The following is a 24,778-nucleotide window of genomic DNA, read 5'->3' as shown; positions in this document are numbered from 1 at the left end:
GTTTATCAAATGAGAGGTATAGATAAAGTTAAAGGTGGTTGTCTTTTCTCTACGATGGAGGAATCTTGGGTGGGGTCACACTTTTAAAATGAGGGAGAGTCAAAAAAGACAAAGCAATACTTTTCAAAATACAGGGTGGTATGCGTGTTGAAGGGGTGGAAATGGGTACAATTACAACATTGAAAAGACATTTGGATAAAATAGATGAATAGGAAGGGTATGGAGGGACATGGGCCGGGAGGAGGCAGTTAGGGCTAGTTTAGGATTGTGTTTGGCATGGACTGAATGTGTTGCTGTATCACTGACCCCATGATTACTGCATTTTTGACAGTCACATGATTGTTAACTTATTGGAATTTGGTCTTTGTGTAACAGTTGCAATCTTCTCTGCTTGTAATGTCAAGGGTTTTTCCTAACTTGATGAAATTATTAGCTAACTGTAGCTGGATATTTTAAACTAAGCTGACATGTACCCATTAGAATTTTATTATTACCCCCAGCTGCACTCATTGCTATACATTCGTTCTATATTTTAGGATTATTTCTGAATGTGAAATATCTCTTTATTTCACTGAGTTGCCTCCAGAACATGTCCCATGTCATTCCTCCTTAGTTAGCTGGTGGGGCTGGAGTTACTCTGATGGCATAAGGCAGGCAATGGCAAAGACATTATATTGTAGTCAGTGGAAAAGAAATTAGGGGTTAAGGGTTGCTGATATCAGTCATTTGGCACTAACACCAAACCTGTACACATTCTGTGGTTTACCTAGGCCAAAAGCATTTATTTGTTCAGCTACCACTGCATATTTCTTGAGACAGAATGTAACCTCTACCTCAGTACAGTGTTGTTGAATAATCTTGAACATGAGAGCACAGTTAGATGACACCCTGTTCTCTCTGTGGCTATGATGAATTTGCTAGCTTAAAAATCTAGGTTTTAAGTTTTCTTTCTGCATTTAAAAATTTCCAGAGTCTGCAATTCAAACTGCAATCTTCTCTCAAAAACTAATTTGTCAACAGTTGTTTGGAACAATTAGGCTTTTGAGTTGAAAGCTAGAACCAAAGAAGAAAATAATTTTGATGATCTTTCGCAAAGCAGGATCATCAACACCCATGATTTTAAAAGTCTCCTGACTCAAGACCCAAGAGGAAGTGATGTGTGGCTGCTCAGAGGATGCTTTATCCTTACGGGAAAAGCTAAAATATATATGTATACAAGTAAAGGGTGTTTTAATCAAGAAAAGAATTTTTTTCCTGAGGCTTTCTAGTCTGGGGATTTTTTTTCTTCCAAGAGTAATGTATGTTGCATAATCCATCAACTCTGCATTAAAAGTATTTGAAGTAGACAGGCACGTGTGAAATGAGGCCCCAATCAGATCAAACCATAATGTTATTCAAATAAGCAAAGAAGCTTAATGAGCCTAAGATCTGTTTTTTTTGTTAGACCATCATCTGAAAACAAATAAGTAAATGATGAAATTTCATCCAGGAAAATGTGTTTTGCATAAAATGGAGGTAAAAGCTCAAATTATACTCTTGCTCTCTAGGATTGATATTTTGTCATTTTAAAAGACAAATGAAAGAAAGACCCTTCCAATGTCTGCAGAAGAAAAATATTCCATGGCAAATATTACTGGCAAAGCTTTGCCATTTTCTGCATGGTGGCTGTCATATTCATTGTTCATGTAAGATTTTGAGTCTGTATAATTTATTGCCTAAGTAGTACATAAATTTGGGAAGGTTAGAATGATGAAGTTGTGATTGTAGCTTTACCACAAAACGGCTGTCTAATAGCTTTGATTACCTTCAACTGTACTTGATGGCAGTTTTAGTTTTTAAAGGAAGTTTGGTGTGTATTTGAGGCCAAAGTGTTTGGTCCCAGATGCTGTTTTGATTTGATATTATCACCTGATAAATGATTTTTCAGATGGTTTTTGTCTTTTTGAATATTTTAAGTTGCACACCCTGACCTTTGCTATGAAAGGATTTTAGGCAAAACAGAAATATAAACTGACTACAAAACAAAGAATTGTATTTACTACTTTTCTGCAAACCCAACTCCCTGTATCTTTTAGGAGTTTAAGAATTCTGAACTTCGGACTGTATGTAACAGATGTGTTTATGATACGTCTTGGTATCACTCCTTTCCACCATTTAAGGTGTAGAGCTGGACAAACACAGCAGGTCGGGCAGGAAAGCTGATGTTTCAGATCTGGACCCTTCCTTCAGATAAATCTGGAGATAATGAATAAAACTAACTATAACAATTAGGGATCCAATTTTAGACACATCTAGAATTGAAAACAGGAATAATGTTAACTATGCAAATACCAGATTGATTACATAACCTAAGATAACAAAGGGTGGGGCTGGATGAACACAGCAGGCCAAGCAGCATCTTAACAGCACAAAAGCTGACATTTTGGGCCTAGATCTGTCGTCAGAAAAGGGAGAAGGGGAGAGGATTCTGAAATAAATAGGGAGAGGGGGAGGTGGACTGAAGATAGAGGAGATGATAGTGTAGAGGAGAGTATGGGTGGGGAGGTAGGGAAGGGATAGGTCAGTCTGGGAAGGATGGACAGGTCAAGGGGATGGGATGAGGTTAGTAGGTAGGAAATGGAGGTGTGGCTTGAGGTGGGAGGAGGGGATAGATGAGAGGAAGAACAGGTTAGGCAGGTGTGGTTGTTCTGCTAACATCCTTTCAAGGAATGAAAATCTGCCATTCTTACGAGTCTGTGATTCTAGGGCCACAGCCAAATAGTTGAGTCTAAATTGCCTGCTCAATCAGCCTTGTCTGCCAAGAAATAAATATGTTTCTGGACACGAGGTAAATCCAATCTAATCAATCCTTAGCATCCTCACTATCATCTGGGGCTTTGTGTTAAGGTTTGAGTTTGTGATAAAAGAACCACAGAGGGAAACAAAACCTGTCATCCTATAGAGATGCACCTGTACTGACTGTATTGGTGGTATTGCTCTTACAGAGACAGCTCAATCTCTATACTGATGATATACTCCATTTATTGTGTGGTACTCTGTTCATTAGGGTACATTGAGAGCTAATCTAGGCTCTTGAAACTGGAATTGAGATGCCTCTAATCATTTGTAGGTGCAGAATTGGATTCCTCTACATTCTGTAGCCACCTGGTCTGACATATGCCTTACTCATTACTATCAAGGCAAGAGACTAATTCAAAAGGGAGTGTGAAGAAGCATGACCAGATGAACCTGAGGTGCCAAGCTATTCCAGTTCATTAGAACACATGCACCTAACAACAGCGTGGGAAGTTGCCCAGGTAGATCCTGTTTTTTAAATGAATCTGACTCAGAGTGCCCCATCAGTCTACTTTCTATCATAAAGTGATGGAAGATGTCATCAACAGTGCCATTGAGTAGCACCTGCTCAGTGACACCCAGTTTGGGTTCCTCCAGGACCATTTAGCTCTTGACTGCTTTTTATAGCCTAAGTTCAATCATGGACATAAGCACTGAATTGCAGAGGGGAGGTGAGAGCAACAGCCCTTTAATCTCAAGACTGCATTCAACTGCGTGTAGCATCATGGAACCCTAGCAAAACTGGAATCGGGCAGAATCTCCCCGGTTGGAGTCATTCCTGGCACATAGGTGGGTGGTTGTAGTTTTTGGATGTCCGTTAGCTCAAGAACATCTCTGTAGGAGTTTGTCAAGGTCATGTCCTCAGTCCAACCACTTTCAGCTGCTTGAATGACCTTCCCTCATAAAAAGGTCAAAAGTGATGTTTGCTACTGATTGCACAATATTCAGCATCATTCACAACTCCTCCTATTGATGTAATCTCTGTTCACGTGTTACAAGACCTGGACAATAGTCAAGCCTGGACTGACAATGGCAAGTAACATTTGCTAGGTATTGACCATCTCTAATAAGAGACAAACTAACCACTACCCTTTGACATTCAATGGTGTTACCATCACTAAATCTTCCACTATCAATATGCTGGGCATCACTAGTGACTAGAAATGCAACTGAACTCATTAATATAGTGGCTACAAGATCAGATCACAGCCCAGGAATACTCCAGCGAGTAACTTGCCATCTGAATCCCCAAAGCCTGTCCACAATCTACATAGCATGCCAGAAACGTGATGGGAACGCACCTATCCAGGCAAGTGGCAAGTATTCCAATAAGCACTCAAGAAGCTTGACACCATCCAGGACGAAGCAGGTTGATTGACACTGCATCTGCTCCCTCTACCAGTGTTCAGTAGAAGTGTGTACTATCTACAAAGCTGCAGTGTAGAAATTCAAAGATTTTTAGGCAGCATATTCCAAACCCAGTACCACTTCCATCTGGAAGGATGAGGACAGCAGAGGCATAGGAAAGTTACCACCTGAGGTTTCCTCCGAGCCAATTATCATCCTCACTTGAAAATGTATCGTCATTTCATCACCGTCAAAATGTTGGTATTCCCTCCCGTTGGACACTGTGGGTCGACCTGCAGCACTTCAAGCTCACTACCACCTCTCGAGATGACTATGGGCAGGCAATAAATGTTGGCCAACCAGTGACGCCCACGTCCGAGTGGATTAAAAGAGAACTGGTGACGCTACATCAGAGGTGAAACCGCTTCCCCCTAAACGTTCAATTGTATTGGTCTTATCGAGTACCCCACTTCACATCCTAGGGTCATCGCTGGCTCGAATATATGAAATAAAAGTATAGCATCAAGCTCCTTGAGCCCGCGCCACCATTCATTAAATTCATGACTAATTTGTGTTTTGAATTCCACAGCCACTTCTCATACCCTCTGATTCCCTTAGCCAACAAGAATCTAATGACCAAGTTTTCATGCTACTATGACCAGGCTCCTGCCACTTCCTGCGGCAGAGAATTGCAAAGCTGTACAACGCTGAGAAGAAAATAAAAACGTTAAAAAGGAACCTTTAATTTCAACAGTGCCTACAAGTTCTGGACTCTTTCGCGGGAGAAAATACTATTCCCACATCTCCCTCACCAAGATGGAACTCCTGTAAAACCTATATTTTATCGAACCATCAGAGTCCGGGGTTTCTGTAGGGAGTAACTCACCTTCTCAAAATATTTCTACTACTTAGAAGGCTGGAGGAGAACGCAATGTTATGCGCTTGCCCCAGTGTGTGGGTGAATAGACCTACTTATGTAGGTAACTATGGGGCAGGAGCACAATGAATGGAACACAGTGTGTCCGCTGATGGGAATAGGGACAATGAATGAGGCGCTGCGTCTCCGCGGGGATCCTTGTGCATTGATTGGCTGCTATGGGGATTATGTCAGTTGGCCGGAGCAACCTATCAGAGAGGCTTTTACTTCGAGGTGAAGCCGTTCGCAGGTTATTGACAGGATGAGGTTCAGGGTTATCTTGGTTCGACAGTGAGTATCGGGGTAAAGGGTGCAGCGGGGCAGCTAAGACCAGGCCGCCTTCCGTTCGAGTCACTGGGTCCAAGTTGACTGCTCCTCAGTCGTTCTGTGACCGCAGCCGGTGTTCAGTCAGTGCAGCTGGAGTTGTTGATGTCAGTTGCCCGCCGGCTGCTTTGTTGTTTGAATGTTGTGGGAGGTACGATTCCTAAATCTTCCCCTTGAGGCCCCACTGGTGGTTTCCTTCTAACTCTCAGTCTGATTCACTGCTCCTGAGGCTCCATAACGTGGACCCAGCAGAACTTAAGATTGGCACTCGGCTTGAATCTTTTAACTCATTCTCTGTCTCTCTCCACAGATGCTTTCTGATCTTCTGAGCATTTCCAGCAATTCCTGTTTTTGTTTCAGATCAGTATTTGACCTGGTCAAGATGGGGTACCCTTTTCTCGAAGTCATGAGCACACGAATAAACGACCTCTTTTCTGTTGAACGTGGCTAAGGATGTCATTTGTAAGTCAGCAATATGACAGGATCTTGCAGCACAGGTGTAGGCCGTCCTTGTCTGGAAGAGCTATCCAATCACTCCCACTCTATGCTACTGTTCCCAACAGCTAAGCAGCTTTTTTTTTCCATTTGATGCTCGTACATGTATCGCAATTTTGAAAGTTCTGGTTGAACGTGCTTCTCTCATTTTCAGTAGTAGATTAGTAAAAGCCACGTGTGAATCGCTATAACTGAAATTTTAATATCCATATAAACATTTAATATTTAAATAGAAAAATGGATGAATGGAATTTTTCAGTCACCTTCACTGACAAGGTTGCTAAAAGCTGGCATAAAGCACTAAAGGGAAGAGAGCACAGAGCCAAAACAGATGCTGGTATGATATAAACGTTCCCCTGCCCCTTTATATGTGGTATGTGGTGTGTTTTGTCCATCACATTTGGATGTTGCACTTCTCTCTAGCAGACTTTTGGAGATATTTGAAACTGATGCGCCTCAAATTTCTCATTCCTGTTTGACAGTGCTTAGGTATGTGTCCTATGATGATGTGCATTTTGGAAATGAGTGGCAGGTTTCAGGGTATGGTATTTTTATTAGTTTTCCAGTTATTCAGAGCATTGCTGATAATGTCCAGGGGCTCATTCCAGGTCTACTGGGCCAGCTGGTTCCACATGTAAGTAGAAAATGAAGTTGGTATCAGTTTGAATATATAATGGCAACTGGGGTGCTGTTAAGTAAATATCAGGTGAACAAAGATAAGCCATAACTATGACAGGCTATCATTCAAGATCTATCTTAGGGAAAAGAGAAGGATGGAAGACTCCTGGGGAAAACTCTTTATCTATCTATCTATCCTCTTAGACCTTGGCTTATGAGGCTGGTTGCCATGGCAACCAATGAGGCGAAGCAACAAAGCGGTTAGGGCTTTGCCAAAACCTGGATGCTCACTAAGCAGTGTTTTGAAGCAATAATTCTGTTGCCTGGGTGACTTTGAGTGCCTTATAGTGCACATGACAAAAATTGTCCAAATGAGTGGTGATGTCCTGTATGCTGTATAATATCACAATGAATAGAGGCATCAACATCCAGGCGACCGATGAGCAGAACAAAGAGGGACTCAAGGATGTGGCTGAGACATTCTTGCTTGATAGCCAGTAGTGTCAACAAGTCACTCCAACATTCTTCAGCTAAGCTGCAACAGTTTCACTGTTTAAAAGGTTGGGCTATTATGACTGTTCATTTCACTTGTCCTTGCAGTGTTAATGCTGTTGTGCAGCTTATAGAAAGTGTGCTGTTACTTGCTGGACTGTATGGCTGCTAGTTGCTTGCCAACAATTAGGGTTAGTCACAGGGGCAGATGTAGTGAAAGGAATCCAACTCTTTAAGGTACAGTGCGTTTACTGTAAAGGATCTGTTCATTAATTCCTCACTCCATTCACACTGTGATATATGCTGTTTTTAACAGGCATTTCTTCCACCCTTGACATGGCATTGTATTTGTGATTTGCTGCCATTCATTTAGAATGTGAGGCTTTCTTTTGTGTAAAATTACTCTTTGGGTTGTGACTGTCACTGGTCAGCATTTAATGCCTTTTCCTAATTAACCTTGAACTGAGTAACTTGGTGGGCCATTTGCGAAATCAGTTAAGAAGGAATCACATACTTTAAATATGGAATCGCATTAAGACCAGACCAATTAAGGATGGTAGGTTTTCTTCCTTTTAAAGACCATGAGTGCAACAACGAATGGGGAAGTCATGCCCACATAATGCTGAGACTAACTTTGCATTCCAGATTTTTCAAAAAGTTCAATTTGTTGTTTGAAATCATGCCATTGAGAATTAACTTGGGTTTCTGAATTATTAGTAGTAATAAATATGCCACTCTTCTCCTTTCTTTAGAACACTTGGTAAAATCTACTATCCTCTTCACAGACAACATTGTAACAGATGTACTTCTTGCAGACTGCTCACTTCTGGAGTCTCAATTTCACTATTGCAAGTTCAATACAATTAAGCGTGCGTTCTTCCTAGATGTCAGAGAGCCGTTGAAGCTAAATCCTGACTTCACTGTTGAATTCTGCGTATCCTTGGCCTGCAGCAAATAGTACTGTGAGATATCATGGCAGTCTTTACCATTGATTCAGTAACTTGAAATCTGCTTGGCTTAGTTTTGCCACATTTGTTCAGTTTTCACTGTGACTTCCTGGAATGTGGAGTATAGCTGTCGGGTCTCTCGGGTAGTTTTCCTCTGGCTTATTTCAGAAGATGTTTTACCTTTTAATACCATCTGAATTTGCCCTGCAACTGGAAAGAAAAACAAAATTTTCTGTGGAGTTGATCTTTCAATCCACATGCACTCTGATTGTACAATTTTGTTAATTTGTAGAAATAATGTCTAATTGTGTAGATATTTGTGAACCTTGTACTGTGAAGGACAAAACTGGGATTGTCTTGCTATTTACTGCTTTAACATAAGACTTTTTTAAACATTATGTTTTAGTGGTGAAACAAGATACAACAAAGCAAAACTTCTTCAAGGTAAGTAATATTTGAAAATAATATGATGTTTTAACTCTAACTTAGAGCTCTAGCTATGTTTGGCTAACCATATTCTCCTTGTTTCATTTTGCTTTGGTAACGACTTTTAATGTGTCATCTCTAGCTTATCCCCTATAACAGGGATCCTAGAGGCTGAGCAAAATTGTTCGAAGGATGACCTGCCATCAAAAAAGTGTGCTTGGATTTGTGCAAAGGATCTGTGCAGAGTTGTCATGAAGTGTCTTGAACACTCTTAGTCGGTGTCTGTTTTAATGGCTTTTCTTTCTTCCAGTTTTTCAGCTAAGTGTTATTATTTTGTGTAACACGTTATATAACCCATCACTAAGCAATCTGTGTAACCTTGCTATATCACTGTACAATTTGGTTTCTATTTAGAAATCTTAATGTAGGATTTATGTAGTGCTTGATAGTACATTGTGGTGTTAAAATTGCAAATTAAGAAGACTTCAAGGTCAACCACTTGCCTGCCGCTTACTTGGGTTGTCAGCTTGAGCATTTGAATTTTCTTTATCTCCAGGTGAAAGCAAAGGAAATACTAGCTCAAGTTATTGACCTCAAATAAACAACATATTTTAGATTGCATTATTCACATTTTAAGACCATTCCTACAGTACCGTATTTGTGTTATAAAGACAAAAATCATTACTATTTCTGTACAGCAGCAATCCACAAATAGCAAATTATCAGTTAATCTGTTCTAATATCTGTGTCAGTCTAGGTTTTGTTTTAACTGTATAATGGAGCTTGAATCTGCAACCTCAAGCTTTTTTTTTGAATCAAGAGTGAGTACAGTGACCATTGCAGAAGAATGTAGATGAGCAAGCATGAATGACGTGGAATATCCGTTTATATGAAAAATGTGGAAATATTTTAATGAATAATCTTTTCAAATGCAGTAATTATCAGGTGGAACTACTGAATAACTAACCTGCACCTGCAATATATCGCAATAGCAATAAGCTGAAATAGCAATTAAGGTATTACCAGCAAGAACAGTGGGAAACATCTTTGTACTTGGATAGTGTCCAATATCTTTAGCATTTGTCTGAAACATCGTAGGCAGATTAGATCTTAGTTGAACATCTGAGGAACGACATGGCTGGCAATGCAGCAAGTGTATCCGGCTACATTCGGAGATCAAATCTTGATGAAAGTGTGAGGAAGAGGTAAAAGCGCTAGCAATTAAACAAGCTGACAGTCTATGGAGTGAGGACGAGTTTAATTTTTCACTGTGGGGTTTAGAGTATGTACAAATTAGGAGCAGGCATAGGCTATTTGGCCCCTCAGGCCTGCTCTACCCTTTGATAAGATGACAGTTGATCTGTTGGCATCTGAATTTCACATAACCCTAGATTCTTGTTAGGCAAGTGAATAAATCTATCTTTGCCTTAAAAATATTCAATGACCATATCTCCATCACCACCTGAGATAGAAAGTCTCAAAGAGAATGCATTCTATATGTAGTACGAGTAGTAAGGTGTAGGTTGTACCCCTAAGCTGAGGAAAGGAGAATGTGGAGGACCGCGATGAAAAGTTGATTTTACTGATGGATAGTGTTCTGATTCACTTCTGTGTTATGAAAATCAGCTTGTGATGTTGCCTTGTTACTTTAAGGCAGATCAGGTCTGACTAATTTATTAGAGTTTCTTGAGTAAGTCAGAACCAGGGTAGATAGGGGGGAAACCGTAGATGTGTTGTATTTGGACTTCAGAAGGTACTCAACAACGTACCTCTCAAAAGGTGAAAAGAGCCCATGATTTTGGAGGTAATATAATATCATTACAGAGAATTGATTATTGGGCAGGAAACAAATGGTGGTAAGGGTTCTTTTTCAGGTGGCTGACCTGTGACCAGTTAGGTTCCACAGGGATCAGTGCTGGGACCAAAGCTGCTTACAATAGATATTAATAACCTAGAAGAAGGAAGTGAATGTAGCCAAATTTGCAGACATCACAATAGATGGTCAGGATACAAACAGTTCACAGAGATATTGATAGGTCAAGTATGTGGGAAGACAGTTGGCAATTGGAGTGTAATGTGGGAAAATGTGAAGTTGTTAATTTTGGAAAATTGAACAAAAGAACAAAATATGTTTTAGCTGAAGAAAAATTGCAGAAAGTCCCAACACACACAGATTTAGGAGTATTTGCGCATGAAAACATAGGAAGCTGGCATGCCGGTGCAGCAGGTAATCAAGAAAGCTAATGGAAATTTGGCCCTTATTTCAGCGGGGCTGGGGTATGAAAGTAGGAAAGTCTTGCTGCAACTGTACATTCTGCTGGTGAGACAGCATCTGGAATACTGAGAGCAGTTTTGGCCCTCTTATTTAAGGAAATATATAATTTAATTGGTGTTCAGTGAAGGCTCACTCAGATAATGCCTGGTATGGAAGGTTTTCTTATGAGCAAATGCTAAACAGGTTGGGACTCCACTCATTGGAGTTTAGTGGAATGAAAGGTGATCTCATTCAGACACATCAGATTCTTAAGGGGTTTGACAGGGTAAATGCCAAGAGGATATTTCCCCTCATGGGAGAGTCTAGGACCAGAGGGCATAGCTCCAGAATAAGCAGATGCACATTTAAGACAGAGGTAAGGAGGAACTTCTTCTCTCAGATTTTTGACAATCTTTGTAACTCCTTTCCACAAAGCTGTGGAAAGAGTCCTTGTGTGTATTTAAGGCTGAGACAGATTCTTTATCAGTAGGGAAATCCTGGATTGCAGGGAAAAGATAGGAAAGTCGATGTGAGGAGCATCAGATCAGCCATGGCCGTATTGAATGACAGCAGGCTTGAGGGGCTGATTAGCCTACTCCTATTCCTTTTTTTTAATGGTCTTATATGATTAGTTACCCAGTAGAAGACCAGTTGGGATGGAGGGGTGCAGCTTCAGGATGGCAACCTGTAACTAGTGGAGTGCCGGAGGAATCAGTACTGGGGCCACGGTTATTTACAACATACCAATCTTGGATGAGGAAAGTCAGTGTACAATAGACAATTTTACAGATGACACAAAACTACTGGGAATGCAAGAGATGAGGATGGCAAAGTCTGCAGAGGTTAATAGCTAGGTTAAGTGAATGGAATGCAACTTGGTAGATGGAATATAATGTGGGGAAAATGTGAGGTTATGTGCTTCGGCAGGAAGATTAAAGGAGCTGAATGAAACTTAAATTGAGAGACTGTGGAAAGCTGCAGAATGAAGGGATTTGGGATTCCTTGTGTGGGAGTCACTGAAAGGTTAGCAGTCAATTTCAGCAGGTAATGGGGAGGAAAATGGAATATTGGTCTTTGTTTCAAAGGGATAGACTATAGAAGTAGGGAGGCTTTGCTTAAACTGTACAAGGCGCTAGTCAGTCCAGATTATCGTGAACAATTTTTCTCTTATCTAAGGAAAGATATACCAACAGTGGAAGCAGTTTGGAGAAGGTTCACAAGGCTGATACCTGGTATGGAGGAACTGAGGAGAAGTTGATTAGGCCTGAGGTAACCTTATTGAAACATGATTCTTAGGTACTCGATGGGTAGATTCTAAGAGGTTGTTTCCCCTTGTAGTGGAGTCTAGGACCACAGGACATAGCCTCAGAAAAAGGGCTCACACACTTAGTACGAAGCTGAGGAGGAATTTCTTCTGAGGGTAGTGGACCTGTGGAAATATTTGCCGGAGAGGGCTGTCAAGGCTGGGTCATTAAGTTTATTCAAGGCTGAGGTAGACATTTTTAATCAGTAAGTGAACCAAGGGGCACAGGAAAAAGGCAGTAGAGTGGAGTTGTGGATTATCAGATCAGCCATGAGCTCGTTGCATGGCAGAGCAGACACTTTAGGCTGAATTGTCTACTTTTGCTCTTGCAAATTATAGATATGTCGTTGTGTAATATCAGGAAAAAAAATCATACTCAATTGCAGACAGTGTAAATTATTATGTTTCCGACACAAGCGATGGCCATAGTCTTTATAAGAGAGATTGTCAAGTTAAAAGAACTTTAAAACTGTTGTGCACAACAATTTGAGTGTTTTATTTTACAAAAGAATTTTACTCATCTTGTTTCACCGAAAAGCAAAAACTCATTGTAAATGAGTGCCAATCCATGCAAGCATTGTAGAAAGACAGTACTGCAAATTTAAGCAGGCCCTCTTATTTTGTTCTTTTTATAATTTAAACATTTTTATAGATATACATCTGAGAATACAATGTTACAAAGGTTATTCTATAATCTTTCTGTTCCTTACTAGGGCAGGGTGTGGATGAACCTTTGTCTGAGTTTGGCTCCAAGCAGGCTAAGGCTGCAGGCCAGGCTCTCAGCAAAATCAAGTTTTCACATGTGTTTTCAAGTGACTTACAGCGTGCTAAACAGGTGTGTTTTACTTTCTTTCTCTTCCGTGCCGATTCTGTTTCAAGAAGTTGTTAATTTTATAGCCATTACTGTGTATTATAAATTAGACTAAAATGCAACATGTTAGGAAACGGGCTAATTACAGTATTATAATAAAATGTGAGGCTGGATGAACACAGCAGGCCCAGCACCATCTCAGGAGCACTCCTGAGCTGCTGCTGGGCCTGCTGTGTTCATCCAGCCTCACATTCTATTATCTTGGATTCTCCAGCATCTGCAGTTCCCATTATCACTAATTACAGTATTAACTGTTTCATGAAAGTAAGTCATTGAACCTTGAAATATTAAGACTGCAGCTATTGTAATAAGAACCCCTTCAGCATCTGGAAATGTATGTGGAATCTTTTTTGGAGCTTGAGAACATAAATCGCAGAGTCATACAGGACAGAAGAGACCTTTGGATCCATCAAGTCTGCCCTGACCTATCTACACTAATCCCACTTTTCGGCACTTGGCCCCTAGTGTTGAATGATGTGGCATTTCAAGTGCTCATTCAGATACCATTTTTAAAGGTTGAGGTTTCCTGCCTCTGCTACCTTCCCAGGTAGTGCATTCCAGATTTCCATCCCCCTCTGGGTGAAGATTTCCTCAAATTCCCTATAAACCTTCTGCCCTTCCCCCTAAAATTATGTACCTCAGTATTAACTCTTCATCTAAAGAGAAGAGCAGCTACCTACCCACTTTGTCCATGCCCCTCATAATCTTCACTTCAATCAGGCCCTTGCCTCAGCCTTTTCTGCTCTGAAGAATACAACCTGTGCCAAATCAAACTCATCGTAGCTAAAATCCCAGGCACTTCCTGATGAATCTCCTCTGCATTCGCTTCAGTGTAATCACATGCTTCCTATAGTGTGGTGATCAGAATTGTACACAATGCTCCAACATAACTCCCTTCCTCCGATCAGCTGTGCCACAAGGCAAGTATCCTGTATGCTGCCTTAACCATCCTATTAACGTTTCCTGCCGCCTTCGGATCTGTGGATCAGCACCCCAAGATCCTCTGAGTGTCCTAGTGTACCTCTATTCATTGAGTACTCCCCTTGTCTAGATTCTTCTTCCGAAGTACAAGCTTCACGCTCTTCAGGGTTAAATTACATTGGTCACTTCCCATGTGACCAATCTGTCTGCACCTTCCTCACTAATAACCACCCAGCCAATCTTCATGTCATTCCTCAGACTTCAATATCGAGTACACACCACCCCCCAGCACATTCTTAGCTATATCATTTGTGTCATGAATAATAAGAGACCCAGCAGTGATCCCTTTGATACACCTCTGAATACTGGTCTCCAACCACACAAACAGCTTCTACCACCACCCTTTGTCTCCTATCACTGAGTCAATTTTGGATCCATCTTACCAAGTTATTCTGAATCCTGTGTACTTTTGCCTTCTTTATTAGCATTCCATGTCGGACCTTGTCTCAAACTTTGCTGAAATACGCATAAACTATATCAACTGCGCTGCACTGACTGAAATCTACATAAACTACTCAACAGTAGTATCTCTCTTGTTTCAAATGGTGACTTTAAAGGCCAGACTTCATCCTGGAGTTGGGAAAATACATAGCTGGGTTTACTTCAAGCCCTTTACGCAGCACGTCGGCCCAGTGGTTCCCCCTGCTGCCTCTCAGCACCAGGGATCTGGGTTCGATACCAGCCTCGGGCGACTGTCTGTGTGGAGTTTGCATCTGCGTGGATTTGCTCTGGTTTCCTCCCACAGTCCTAAGATGTGCAGTTTAGTTGGATTGGCTATGCTAAATTGCCCATAGTGCCCAGGGATGTTTAGGTTCAGTTGGGTTAGACATGGGGAACAGGTCTGGGTGGGTTGCTGTTTGGTGGGGCGGTGTGGACGTGCTGGGTAGTATGGTCTGTTTCCACGCTGAAGGGATTCTATTCTATGATCAAGGGCTTCAGAATTGGAAAAGGTAGCATAGAACCCACATCTTGTAGGCAGTTTAGATGCAGACAATAAATTCTCATTTCACCAGCAAGCCCAATATCCTGGGAGTGGATAAAGTGCCGTAAAGCTTGTTATACAAGTTCAAAAGCATATAGTTCAGAAACTATTCATCGATAATGGTGACACCAAGTGAATACTAGAAAAGAGCAGCTTCTGATGTGCGTCAACCGTTCTTGGAAAACTGAACTTGCCATCAAAAAGGAATTAGCTGTGTTTTCATTTCTGGCGAATCAATAGTTTTACTGAATATGCAAACCAATTATTTTGAACACGCTTGTCACAATAATAAACAATGTAACTAACTTTTCCAAAAGTTGGTTTTACTTGGTAATAATCCACTGCACTTTTGTTGTTTGTAAATATGAGCCTGTATGTTTCAGACTGCATCTGCTATTCTATCAGAAAACATTTGTGGGCATAAACTTCAAATAAATTGTGATCCAAAGCTTCGAGAAAGAGTAAGTACTAAACATAAATACATACAAAGCATTGCAGTCTGTCTTTAACAATAAGTTTAAATATATTGATAAGTGATTTCAAAAACATGAGATTATTTCAATTTCACAATCTATTGAGTTATGTCCTGCTTAAGCTCAGTGTATTTATGTAGCCGGAAGATAAAGCCTCAACAAAGTGGAAATAATCCTGGGGCACTCGAACAAAAAAAGAAGCAAAAACAGGCTTCACAGGAGGACACAGTCCAGCTATTGAAATCTCATAACCTTGCTTTTTCTGTTTACTATTGCAATTCCCTTCCCTGTAATTTGATATTATTCCTGTTCATTTTGCAAACTCTGTTTTAATGAACTCAGACAAGACACGTAACTTGACATGATTGGGCCTGTAGACTCCGAGAACATAGCCAATACTTGACAAGAATAATTCAGCAAAGTTTAACTTAAGTTGATCAGGTGACAAATGAAGTCCAGACAGACAGACATTTGTATCTAAAGTTTAAAAAAAAGGTAGGTATGTGAACTTAATGAGTGAGATTGACCTGATTAAGACAGCAGATTTAAAAAGACATGGATTCCTATCACAGAATAACAGCTATTGGCAAGCAGAATTGCTGAGATCAGAATACTGAATTTAACAGCCACTTGCCTGCAATGGGAAAGTTGATGCATTTTTGAGCAATTACACCAGTTGGTCTAGAAAGCTACTTCTGTTTGATCCTATGTTGTAATTTTTAAATTATCCAATTGGCAGCTGGCTATTTTGAAATGTAGCAAAACTTGGCTAAAGTTGATAAATCTGGTCTAGTGGCTTTACTTCTTTACCACTGCACTGCTCCTCCTCCACCCCAAAAAAAAGTTAAAAATTTTCATTTGAACAGAATCAGTGAAAATAACTTTGTTCTACATTTCTTATCAGTTGATGAAATATGAGTCGGGCTTTAATAATTCTACAGGCTAGTTTTTGAGCTACAATTCTTTGTAATAAACTAAGCCTACCTCTGAAATGGCCTGCCTCTACTCTTGCTTCAGTATATCTGCTTCTGGAATTCTCATCCATGCTTTTTATTGCCATTAAACTCAATTACTTTAATGGTTTCTGGATTGTTCCTCTCATCCTCTACCTCAAACTATAGCTCAATTGAAGCTCAGCAGTTGTATTTCATAACACATACCACCCCAATCACTACTTCCTGTCACATGAGCAACACATTAAGTTTAGAATTCTCATCATTGTATTAAAATCCCTCCACAAATCTTCCCCTCACTATCTCTCTAACTTCCTCTACCATACAATCAGCCAAAGACACTGCATTGATTTAATTCTGGCGTGATGCTTTCATAATTTTCATTACATCATTCTTCGTTGTCTTGTCTTTGGTCAATGTGTCTTTAGTTATTTAAACCCTAAGCTCTGGAATTCTCCGTCTAAACTTCTCCAATATTAAGTTTTTTGAGATTCTTTTGAAACCTATTTCTTTAGCCAGGTTTTTGGTTATTTGGCCTGATCCTGTTACATGGTTCGTTGTCAAAATGTCTCTGTTACAATACTCTGATGTCTCATGGGATGTTTTTCAACATTAAAGTATATAAATGCAAATGGTTGTTATTGACTCTTGATGGGATGAAGTAGGGCAGTTCACATACAAGATCCTGAATGGTACTTTCTGTTCAGGTGATATTTTATGAATGAAATCATCACATTAATTTTTAACATTAAGTAATTAAAATATTTGAACATTTCAGGTTTCTGTGTATTACTTTTCTAATGTAGATTTATCTACATCAATATTCTTGAGCTGCGAAATGTAATTTTCAATTTTTGGTAAATATAATTTCTGTTTGATCCCTTCTATACTGAATTTATACGTGCCAATATTAATTAACCAAACTAAAAGCTTTCTCCTTTCATTACGAGTAAAAGCAAGCAAAACCTGAAACTAGTTTTGAAATTGGAAGAAATCTTTTACTTTGTATCTACATTGTTATATTGCAGTGCTTTTGAAATGATTCATAAAGCAGCAGACTGCATAACATTATACTAAATTATGCAAAAACTTTAGTGATTTTTGGAATTGATTTCTATGCTGAGCAAATTACGAGAAAATCAACATATAATGGCCATTTAGGTTTATACTTAACCAGGCGAAAATCTACACAAACTTTGTTTCTGATAGTGTTTTGTATATTGCACTTTGTAAGTTTATTTTAAATAAAATGCAAATGGCATTCCTAACATTTGTGCAGGAGGTAAGTAACTTTCCTAGAAACTCTGAAGTACAAATTGAATATATTTATATAAATTCTTCAGTTTTTGATCCATGAGTGTTCTTTACTGGATTTTTGAGATTGCTACAGAGGCAGTTGTGCCATAGACAATGCGCCAAAAGATAGTCATTTTAACACTTGACTTTATAAATACTGAATAAATGATTTGTTAACTTTAGTAAAATGATATTACTGTAAAGGTTTTTGATAATACAGACAACAGCTTGTGTCGAATTACCATGAGTTTATGCAGATTTTCTGTGGAAAGCCTGGGTTTTTCTATGAGCTCTCAGGAACTTGCAGCTTTCTGGTAATGCACATTTGTTGATTGAATGCCATTTAATCTCCATGGTATTGCATTTACTTGGAATATTGTGTCTAGTTCTGGTCGCCCTATTATAGGAAAGATGTGGAGGCTTTGGAGAGGGTGCAAAGGAGGTTTACCAGGATGGTGCCTGGACTGGAGGGCTTGTCTTACGCAGAGAGGTTGACTGAGCTCGGACTTTTCTCTCTGGAGAGAAGGAGGAAGAGAGGTGACCTGATTGAGGTGTACAAGGTAATGAGATAGAGGCGATAGCCAGAGACTTTTCCGCAGGGCAGGATTGACGGCCACGAGGGGTCATAGTTTTAAGATGTTAGGAGGAAGGTATGGAGGAGATGTTAGAGGGAGGTTCTTCATCCAGACGGTTGTGAGCGCATGGAATAGTTTGCCTTTGGTAGTCGTGGAAGCGGAGTCATTAGTGACATGTAAGCGACTACTGGACATACACATGGAAGTGAATTGAGGGGAATGTAGGGTAGGTTAGGTTATTTTATTTTTGGATTAGGATTATTCCACGGCACAACTTCGTGGGCCGAAAGGCCTGCACTGTGCTGTACTTTTCTATGTTCTAAAAGGTAAATTGAGTATCATGTTTGAGTAAAGTGAAAGCAGTGCTAGGGTGTGGGAGATCATTGAGACAATACCTATAGTCATAATTCAATCTCCATTTTAAAGTAATAGATTCTGTCCTTTTATTTTAAGTATCACGTGCAAAGCTTGATCCAGTTTGGGAAGCAATTAAGTAAAGTTAGTTCCAGTGTAGGTACATTATTTTCAGTACAGACTGAAGCCTATGGAGGTACAAAAGCTGAAGCACTGGAGGACCAGTAGAATCATGGCATATTAAGACCACAGAAAGTGGCTGTTTATACCTGCGCTGGCTGTCTGCAGCAACAACTTGGTGAGTCTCATTGTCCAATCGGTCACCATCAAAGTTTTTGAAGACCGTAATTGAATCTGCTTCTACCAGACTCGGGCAGTGATTTCTAGATCCTTAATACTAGATTTTTTTAAAAGGTGTTTGATAAAGTATCTTGATGTGTGGTACAAAATAAAGTAAGAGCGAATGTTGTCGATGCTAGTACATTAGCATGGACAGAGGATTGGCACTAATAGAGAGCTGCGATAAGGGAGCTATTTTGAGGATGGCAAGTTGTAACTAGTGGAAAGACACAAAAATAATGAAAGTCATGCGATGAGGATGACATAATGTCTACAGAAAAATATATACTGGTTGTGAGTGAGCAAAATATTTGGCAGATTTCATTTTTGAGTTAATCGATCTAGTATTCATTTATGGTTAGTATAATTCAGCTTAAATAAAAATTAATAGCCTACCAATATATTTACCTGATGTGACTCTTCGTGTTGTGGTGTCGCTATGCAAGCCTGCCTCTTGCTGCTCCTATTAGTGCAATTGTCATTAGTTCTTACTCTGGATTTAAAGGGAGTGCTCTCGTAAAGGGCTTTGCTGTTCAGTTGGGAAGATGTGGTTTTAGGATGTTAGTGTACATAGATAGTTCACATTACTGTGGACAAATGAATTAATAATGGGAAAGGCCTAATTGAAAAAAATAAAGAGGCTATGTACTTATAAAAAGTGAACTTGTAAAAAGAAGTCATTAATTTAGATGTTCTATTTCTTGGAAAGCAGAAGTGCAGTATTCAATTCTTAATAAGATAAGTGCATTACAATTTTTTCAATTTTATGTTACAACACATATTTACAGCTTTAATCCTATTTTTGTTCTTAGAAATATGGAATTGTTGAAGGAAAACCATTAAGTGAATTAAGAGCATTGGCAAAAGCTGCAGGGCAGAGATGCCCTGCTTTTACTCCTCCAGGAGCAGAGACTGTGGACGAAGTAAGTCATTGAATGGATGTGATGGATCCCTAATTTAGACCAGACCTGTTAAACCCCACAGATTTGGATTAGAATTTTGATCAAATTCATGTAGGTTATGCACCTAAAATTGATTCAGACTTATTTTGAGTTAATTTGCCCATTAGTCATCGAATTAGTTGAGGTAAGAATTAATTAATGGATCTGCAAAATGTGTTTGTATTGCTAAGAAGTGCAATATTGGACTTGATCACTTTATATATCTCTCTGTTCCACTTTCTGTTAGTCATTGTATTTATTAAGCTTTGTCTGAGACCTATTATATTCAGCCTTTGCTTAGTGTCACTCTTGCCACTGGATCAAAGGTTTCGGGTTCAAGTTCTACTTTGTGCTTGAGTATATAATCTAGGTTGGTTGCTCAGTGTCGGACTGTTAAAGGTGGCATCTTTTAATTGAAATTTTAATCAAAGAGCTTTCTACCTGCTTGTGTAATTGTAAAAAACTTCTATGGCCGTTAATAAGAGGAGCAATGACTTCTCAGTTTCCTGACTGATATTCATTCATTTTCTGGTTATACCTCATTGTTGTTCATGGGATATTGCAGTATACAAACTGTTTTGTTTCTGTGTGTTTCGCAGCAGTGATTACACTTCATCATTGCAGAGCATTTCTTAGATACCCTGTGATCATTAACATGACCCTACAGTTTTATTTCTATTTGTATGTATGCCTCAGGCTGGATTTCAGTTTCCTAAGAAATATGAGAGATTTTGGCTTCACGTAAGATTGCAAATGAATGAAATCTCCAGTCAGAACCTTTTTACTGGCTTTACTTTTGATGATTTTCGTATGAAATCAAACCCATCACCTTATGCTGTGCTTGTGAGAAAATTAAAAGCTATTGCATTGCATGGTCATTCTACTGTAGCAAGAGGATTTTTTAAAACTCATTTTTGCAAAAGTGGTTTAAAGCAAGATTATAGGCGATGTCAAAATACTCCACCCTGGTCAGTGTGGATTGTATGAATGGGCAATGAGTGCCAAATGGATGGACGTAGGCTTTTTATTCTGATTTTGATCCTGGGGAGAAGGAAGGTTTAAATGGTTGTTTGAGTTTCAGTTGCCACTGTTTAAAACTGCTACCTCAAATCAGAGGGTTCTCTATTCCTATTTTAACATTTTCAAGTTAAGTTTTTTTTTACTGACCTCAATAATTGGAAGTCAGTATTACATTATATAAGATTCCCTGCCTTAAATATGCTAAAGTTCAGTTGTTCAAACTGATATGAAGAAAAGATTCTGCAAATTAGTAACCCAAGCTACTGAATCGAATGTACATTCACGGATTTGCCTAGGTCAAATTTAAGTTAAGTTAATAGCTGTCTATGAATGTAATTATGCTTCAACTAAATAACCAGAAAATTGAAAGATTCCGAGTCATAGAAATGTACAGCATGGAACAGACTCTTCAGTTCAACTTGTCCATGCCAACCAGATATTCTAAATTAATCTAGTCCCATTTGGTCCATATCCCTTTAAAACCTTCCTTTTCGTTATACCCATCCAAATGCCTTTTCAGTGTTGTAATTTTACTAGTCTCTTCCACTTCCTCATTCCAAACATGCGCCGTTCTCATCCTGAAGAAGTTGCCCCTTAGGTCCCTTCAAAATAATTCCCCTCTCAACTTAAACCTATACCCTCTCGGTTTGTACTCCCCCACCCCAAGGAAAAGACCTTGGTATTCACCTTAACCGGACCCCTCGTGATTTGATTAAAAATCTATAAAGTCACCCCTCAGCCTCCGACACTCCAGAGAAAATTAGTCCCAGCCTCCCCCTGCAGTTCAAGCCCTCTAAGCCTGGCAAAATCCGTGCAAATCTTTTCTGAACTCTTACAAGTTTCGCAACATCTTTCCTATAGCAGCGAGTCCAGAACTGAACGCAGTATTCCAAAAGTGGCCTAACCAATGACCTGTACAGCCGCAACGTGACCTGCCACCTCTTATGCTCAATGCACTAACCAATAAAGGCAAGCATGCCACACACCACCTTCACTACCCTGTCCACCTGCGATTCCATTTTCAACAAACTATGCATCTCCACTCCAAGGTACCTTTGTTTGGCAACACTTCCCAGGAGATTACCATTAAGTCCTGCTGTGATTTTCCCTACCAAAATGCAGCACCTCACCCTCATCTAAACTGAACTACATCTGCCACTCCTTAGCCCGTTGGCCCATCTGATCAAGGTCCTGCTATACTCTGAAGTAAACTTCTTCACTGTCCACTACACCACCAATTTTGGTGTCATCTGCAAACTTACTACCTATATCTCCTATAACTCCTATCCAAATCATTTATATAAATGCCAAAAAGCAGTGGATCCAGCACCGATCCTTATGGCACCACTGCAAGTCACAGGCCTCCAATCTGAAAAGTGTTCCTCTGTACCACTGCCCTCTGTCTCCTTCCTTCAAACCATTTATGTATCCAAATGGCTAGTTCTCCCTGTATTCCATGTGATCTCATTTTGTTAACATGCAGAACCTTGTGGAACACCTTACTGAATGTCCATATAAACAACAGCCACTGTTCTGCCTTCATCAATCCTCTTCGTTACTTCTTCAAAAAACTCAATCAAGTTAAGTGAGACACTATTTCCCATGCACAGAGCCATGCTCACTAATCCTAATCAGTCCTTGCTTTTCCAAATACATATAAAACATGTCCCTCAGACTCCCCTCCAGCAATTTGCTCACCGGTCTGTAGTTCCCTGGCTGTTCCTTACCACCAAAATAAGTTTTGATTATTGCTTTGCTACAGTTGCTGAGAGACATAGCCTCAATTTTCAGTCTATCAAAGCAATAATGGTGAGTTAGTTTTGGTGATGGCCAAATAGTAGAAAACGTTTCTGCGATGTATTTTAATGATATGCTGTTTGTTTTGCAGGTTCAGGCTCGAGCAAAGGAGTTTTTCAATTATTTATGTAATGACCTTATGCAACATGCAGAAAAAGTCAACACTGTGCCAGATTGTATTGATGCCGTGGCCGAATATTCTGAAGACTTGCACAGTTCATTCAAACATCTCAACAGTGCAGATTCCAGCAGTTGTAACATAAATAATAGCATTTCGCACAAGGCTGAAGATATAATAGCCACTGTACTCATCGTCAGTCACGGTGGATTTATGCTACAGTGGGTTAGCTATTTTGTCAAGGATCTGAAATGTCCTTTACCACTATGTTTTGACCAGTCCAAGGCCTTTTCTGTCTGTCCAAATGCAGGAATAAGCAGTTTTGTTGTTACTTTTGATCAGATTGCCGTCTCTTCTCCTCAGATAATTTGTGATTATCTGTACGATTGTAGCCACCTTGAAGACATTGGTGTTTGACAGGATGTATTTTTAGTCTGAGCCCCCAGTGATAATAGTTTTTTCAGGCATTTTAGTTGTAAAAGCATTTGCCAACATACAGATTCGGTTTGGATTAAATCCATATTAACTTGTTTAGGCAAATGCACAATAGAGCAGATGCTGGAAATCTGAATATGCCGGCCACACTCGACAAGTCAGGCAGCACCTGTGGAGAGTGAACAAAAATCTTTCAGATTTGAACATTTTTTTTTCTTAAAAATCCTCAGACCTTGAATTTAAAAATAGAAATATATAGCAGATTCTCTAAGCAAGTACAATGGCAGAAAGTGGGATGTAGGAAAGAATAAAAGGTATGAGTTTTGAGAGGGAGAATGGTGGGAAAGATTAAATACCTTAAGGCATGATTGTGCAAGACAAAAGCAAATGGTACGGGCCAAGTAAAGAAACAAAGAATCTAGAGGTAATGTAACTGTGAGTAGCAGAATTGTCATTAGCTGCAATTGAAAATAAGGATGCCTTTCCTGCTTTTCCAGACCTGAAAAAAGGTCATCTGGATAAATCTTAACTTTTCCTGTCTGCACAGATGCTTCCTGATCTGCTTAATATTCCCAGCATTTCTCTCATTTTAGCCTTTCTTAGATTTTTACTCTGGTGTGTTAAAATATTGCAGCAAAACTTTTAATTTATTTTCTAAAATAAATTATTGGTATTTTCTTTCATATTGCATTCATTAAAAATATTCTCCACTTGCTTTAATGGCTAAAAATATTTTATCACACATTGTCATTTAATTTCCTGACTGAGGTAATGTATTCTTAATTGTTTGTTTGAAGACTACAGCTGCTGGTTAACTCTAATAAATTCCACACTGTGGAAGAGTCCTATTCAAAAATGCTGTAGTTATTGCGTGCAATGTGTAAAAACTAGTAGTACATAATAAGACTTGAATGCAGTGACATTACTGAGCATATAATTGAAAGACTTTAAGCACCTTGAGAAGGGCTGTCACTTCTGATTGAAAACTTGAACATAAAGCTGCATCAAGCTGCTTACCTTGTGCTATGTTAATATAAAATGAATAGATTTGTTACAAACGAACATTTGGTTAAACTGAGATTGATCAATAAAACTTCAGATATTTATGTATGTTACAATGGAGAGAAGAATAAAATACAATGTGTCATATTATGGTTTGATTTTCTTTTTACCTTATGTCTTGTATCAAAGCTGAGACCTTGCAGGGACGTGAAACTAATTCTGTCTATGTGGGTTTAAATTAATTTGACGGAGATGAGTACCAGCTTGGAATATTAGCAAGAAGAAACCTAAGTTCTCAGAAGGCTAGGAGAGACCGGTTGGACTGTAATACAGTGTAGTTCAGAAGTAGTAGAGATGGAACAGATCAAAAGCTAAGGAGTCTGAGCTAAGTTTGGAACATGTGTTTATATTTGTAGTGATAAATTGGGTTTCTGAGTTGTAAGCTCCACGCGGTTAATTGAGAAATGATATACGGACACTAGCAGAAGACCTTACTTTATAAATGAAAAAGATTGGGTGCTTGTGAGTTGTACTTGAATGACATGGACGTCCAAGAATTTCGTCACAGTACTGCAATTGCTTTATGACTGAATAATTACAACAACCTCAAGTGGGAGATCTGAGGCACCTTCAACATTTGGACTGGAATCAAGCAAGGTTGTGTGATAGTTCCAGTACTATTTA

The 24,778-nt window shown here is 39.4% G+C and overlaps 1 protein-coding gene across 2 annotated transcripts; it reads left to right on the top strand.

Moving 5' to 3' along the window:
- The first annotated feature begins 2,995 nt into the window (after window positions 1-2,995).
- LOC125463423 (fructose-2,6-bisphosphatase TIGAR-like) lies at window positions 2,996-24,244 on the top strand. Of its 2 annotated transcripts, none has more exons than XM_059654633.1 (6): window positions 2,996-5,389; window positions 8,381-8,418; window positions 12,671-12,792; window positions 15,175-15,252; window positions 19,594-19,704; window positions 22,631-24,244. In XM_059654633.1, exons 1-6 carry the CDS (start codon window positions 5,361-5,363, stop codon window positions 23,072-23,074), a joined length of 822 nt encoding a protein of 273 aa, XP_059510616.1. In that variant the 5' UTR covers window positions 2,996-5,360; the 3' UTR covers window positions 23,075-24,244. The 2 variants fall into 2 exon arrangements, with proteins under 2 accessions (XP_059510616.1, XP_059510615.1); XM_059654632.1 differs by lacking the exon at window positions 2,996-5,389 and adding an exon at window positions 5,580-6,551.
- The last annotated feature ends 534 nt before the right edge of the window (window positions 24,245-24,778 follow it).

Source organism: Stegostoma tigrinum, chromosome 25, assembly GCF_030684315.1.
Source record: "Stegostoma tigrinum isolate sSteTig4 chromosome 25, sSteTig4.hap1, whole genome shotgun sequence".
Classification (NCBI taxonomy): Eukaryota; Metazoa; Chordata; class Chondrichthyes; order Orectolobiformes; family Stegostomatidae; genus Stegostoma; species Stegostoma tigrinum.
Note: the sequence above shows the minus strand (reverse complement) of the source record. Positions and strands in the feature narration are given on the sequence as shown.

Excerpts from the sequence above, each read along its gene's own strand:
- LOC125463423 (XM_059654632.1), top strand. The coding sequence starts at position 6,409 with ATGTGTCCTATGATGATGTGCATTTTGGAAATGAGTGGCAGGTTTCAG. Across the intron at positions 6,552-8,380 it reads TGGGCCAGCTGGTTCCACAT|TGGTGAAACAAGATACAACA; the intron begins GTAAGTAGAAAA and ends ATTATGTTTTAG. Across the intron at positions 8,419-12,670 it reads CAAAGCAAAACTTCTTCAAG|GGCAGGGTGTGGATGAACCT; the intron begins GTAAGTAATATT and ends GTTCCTTACTAG.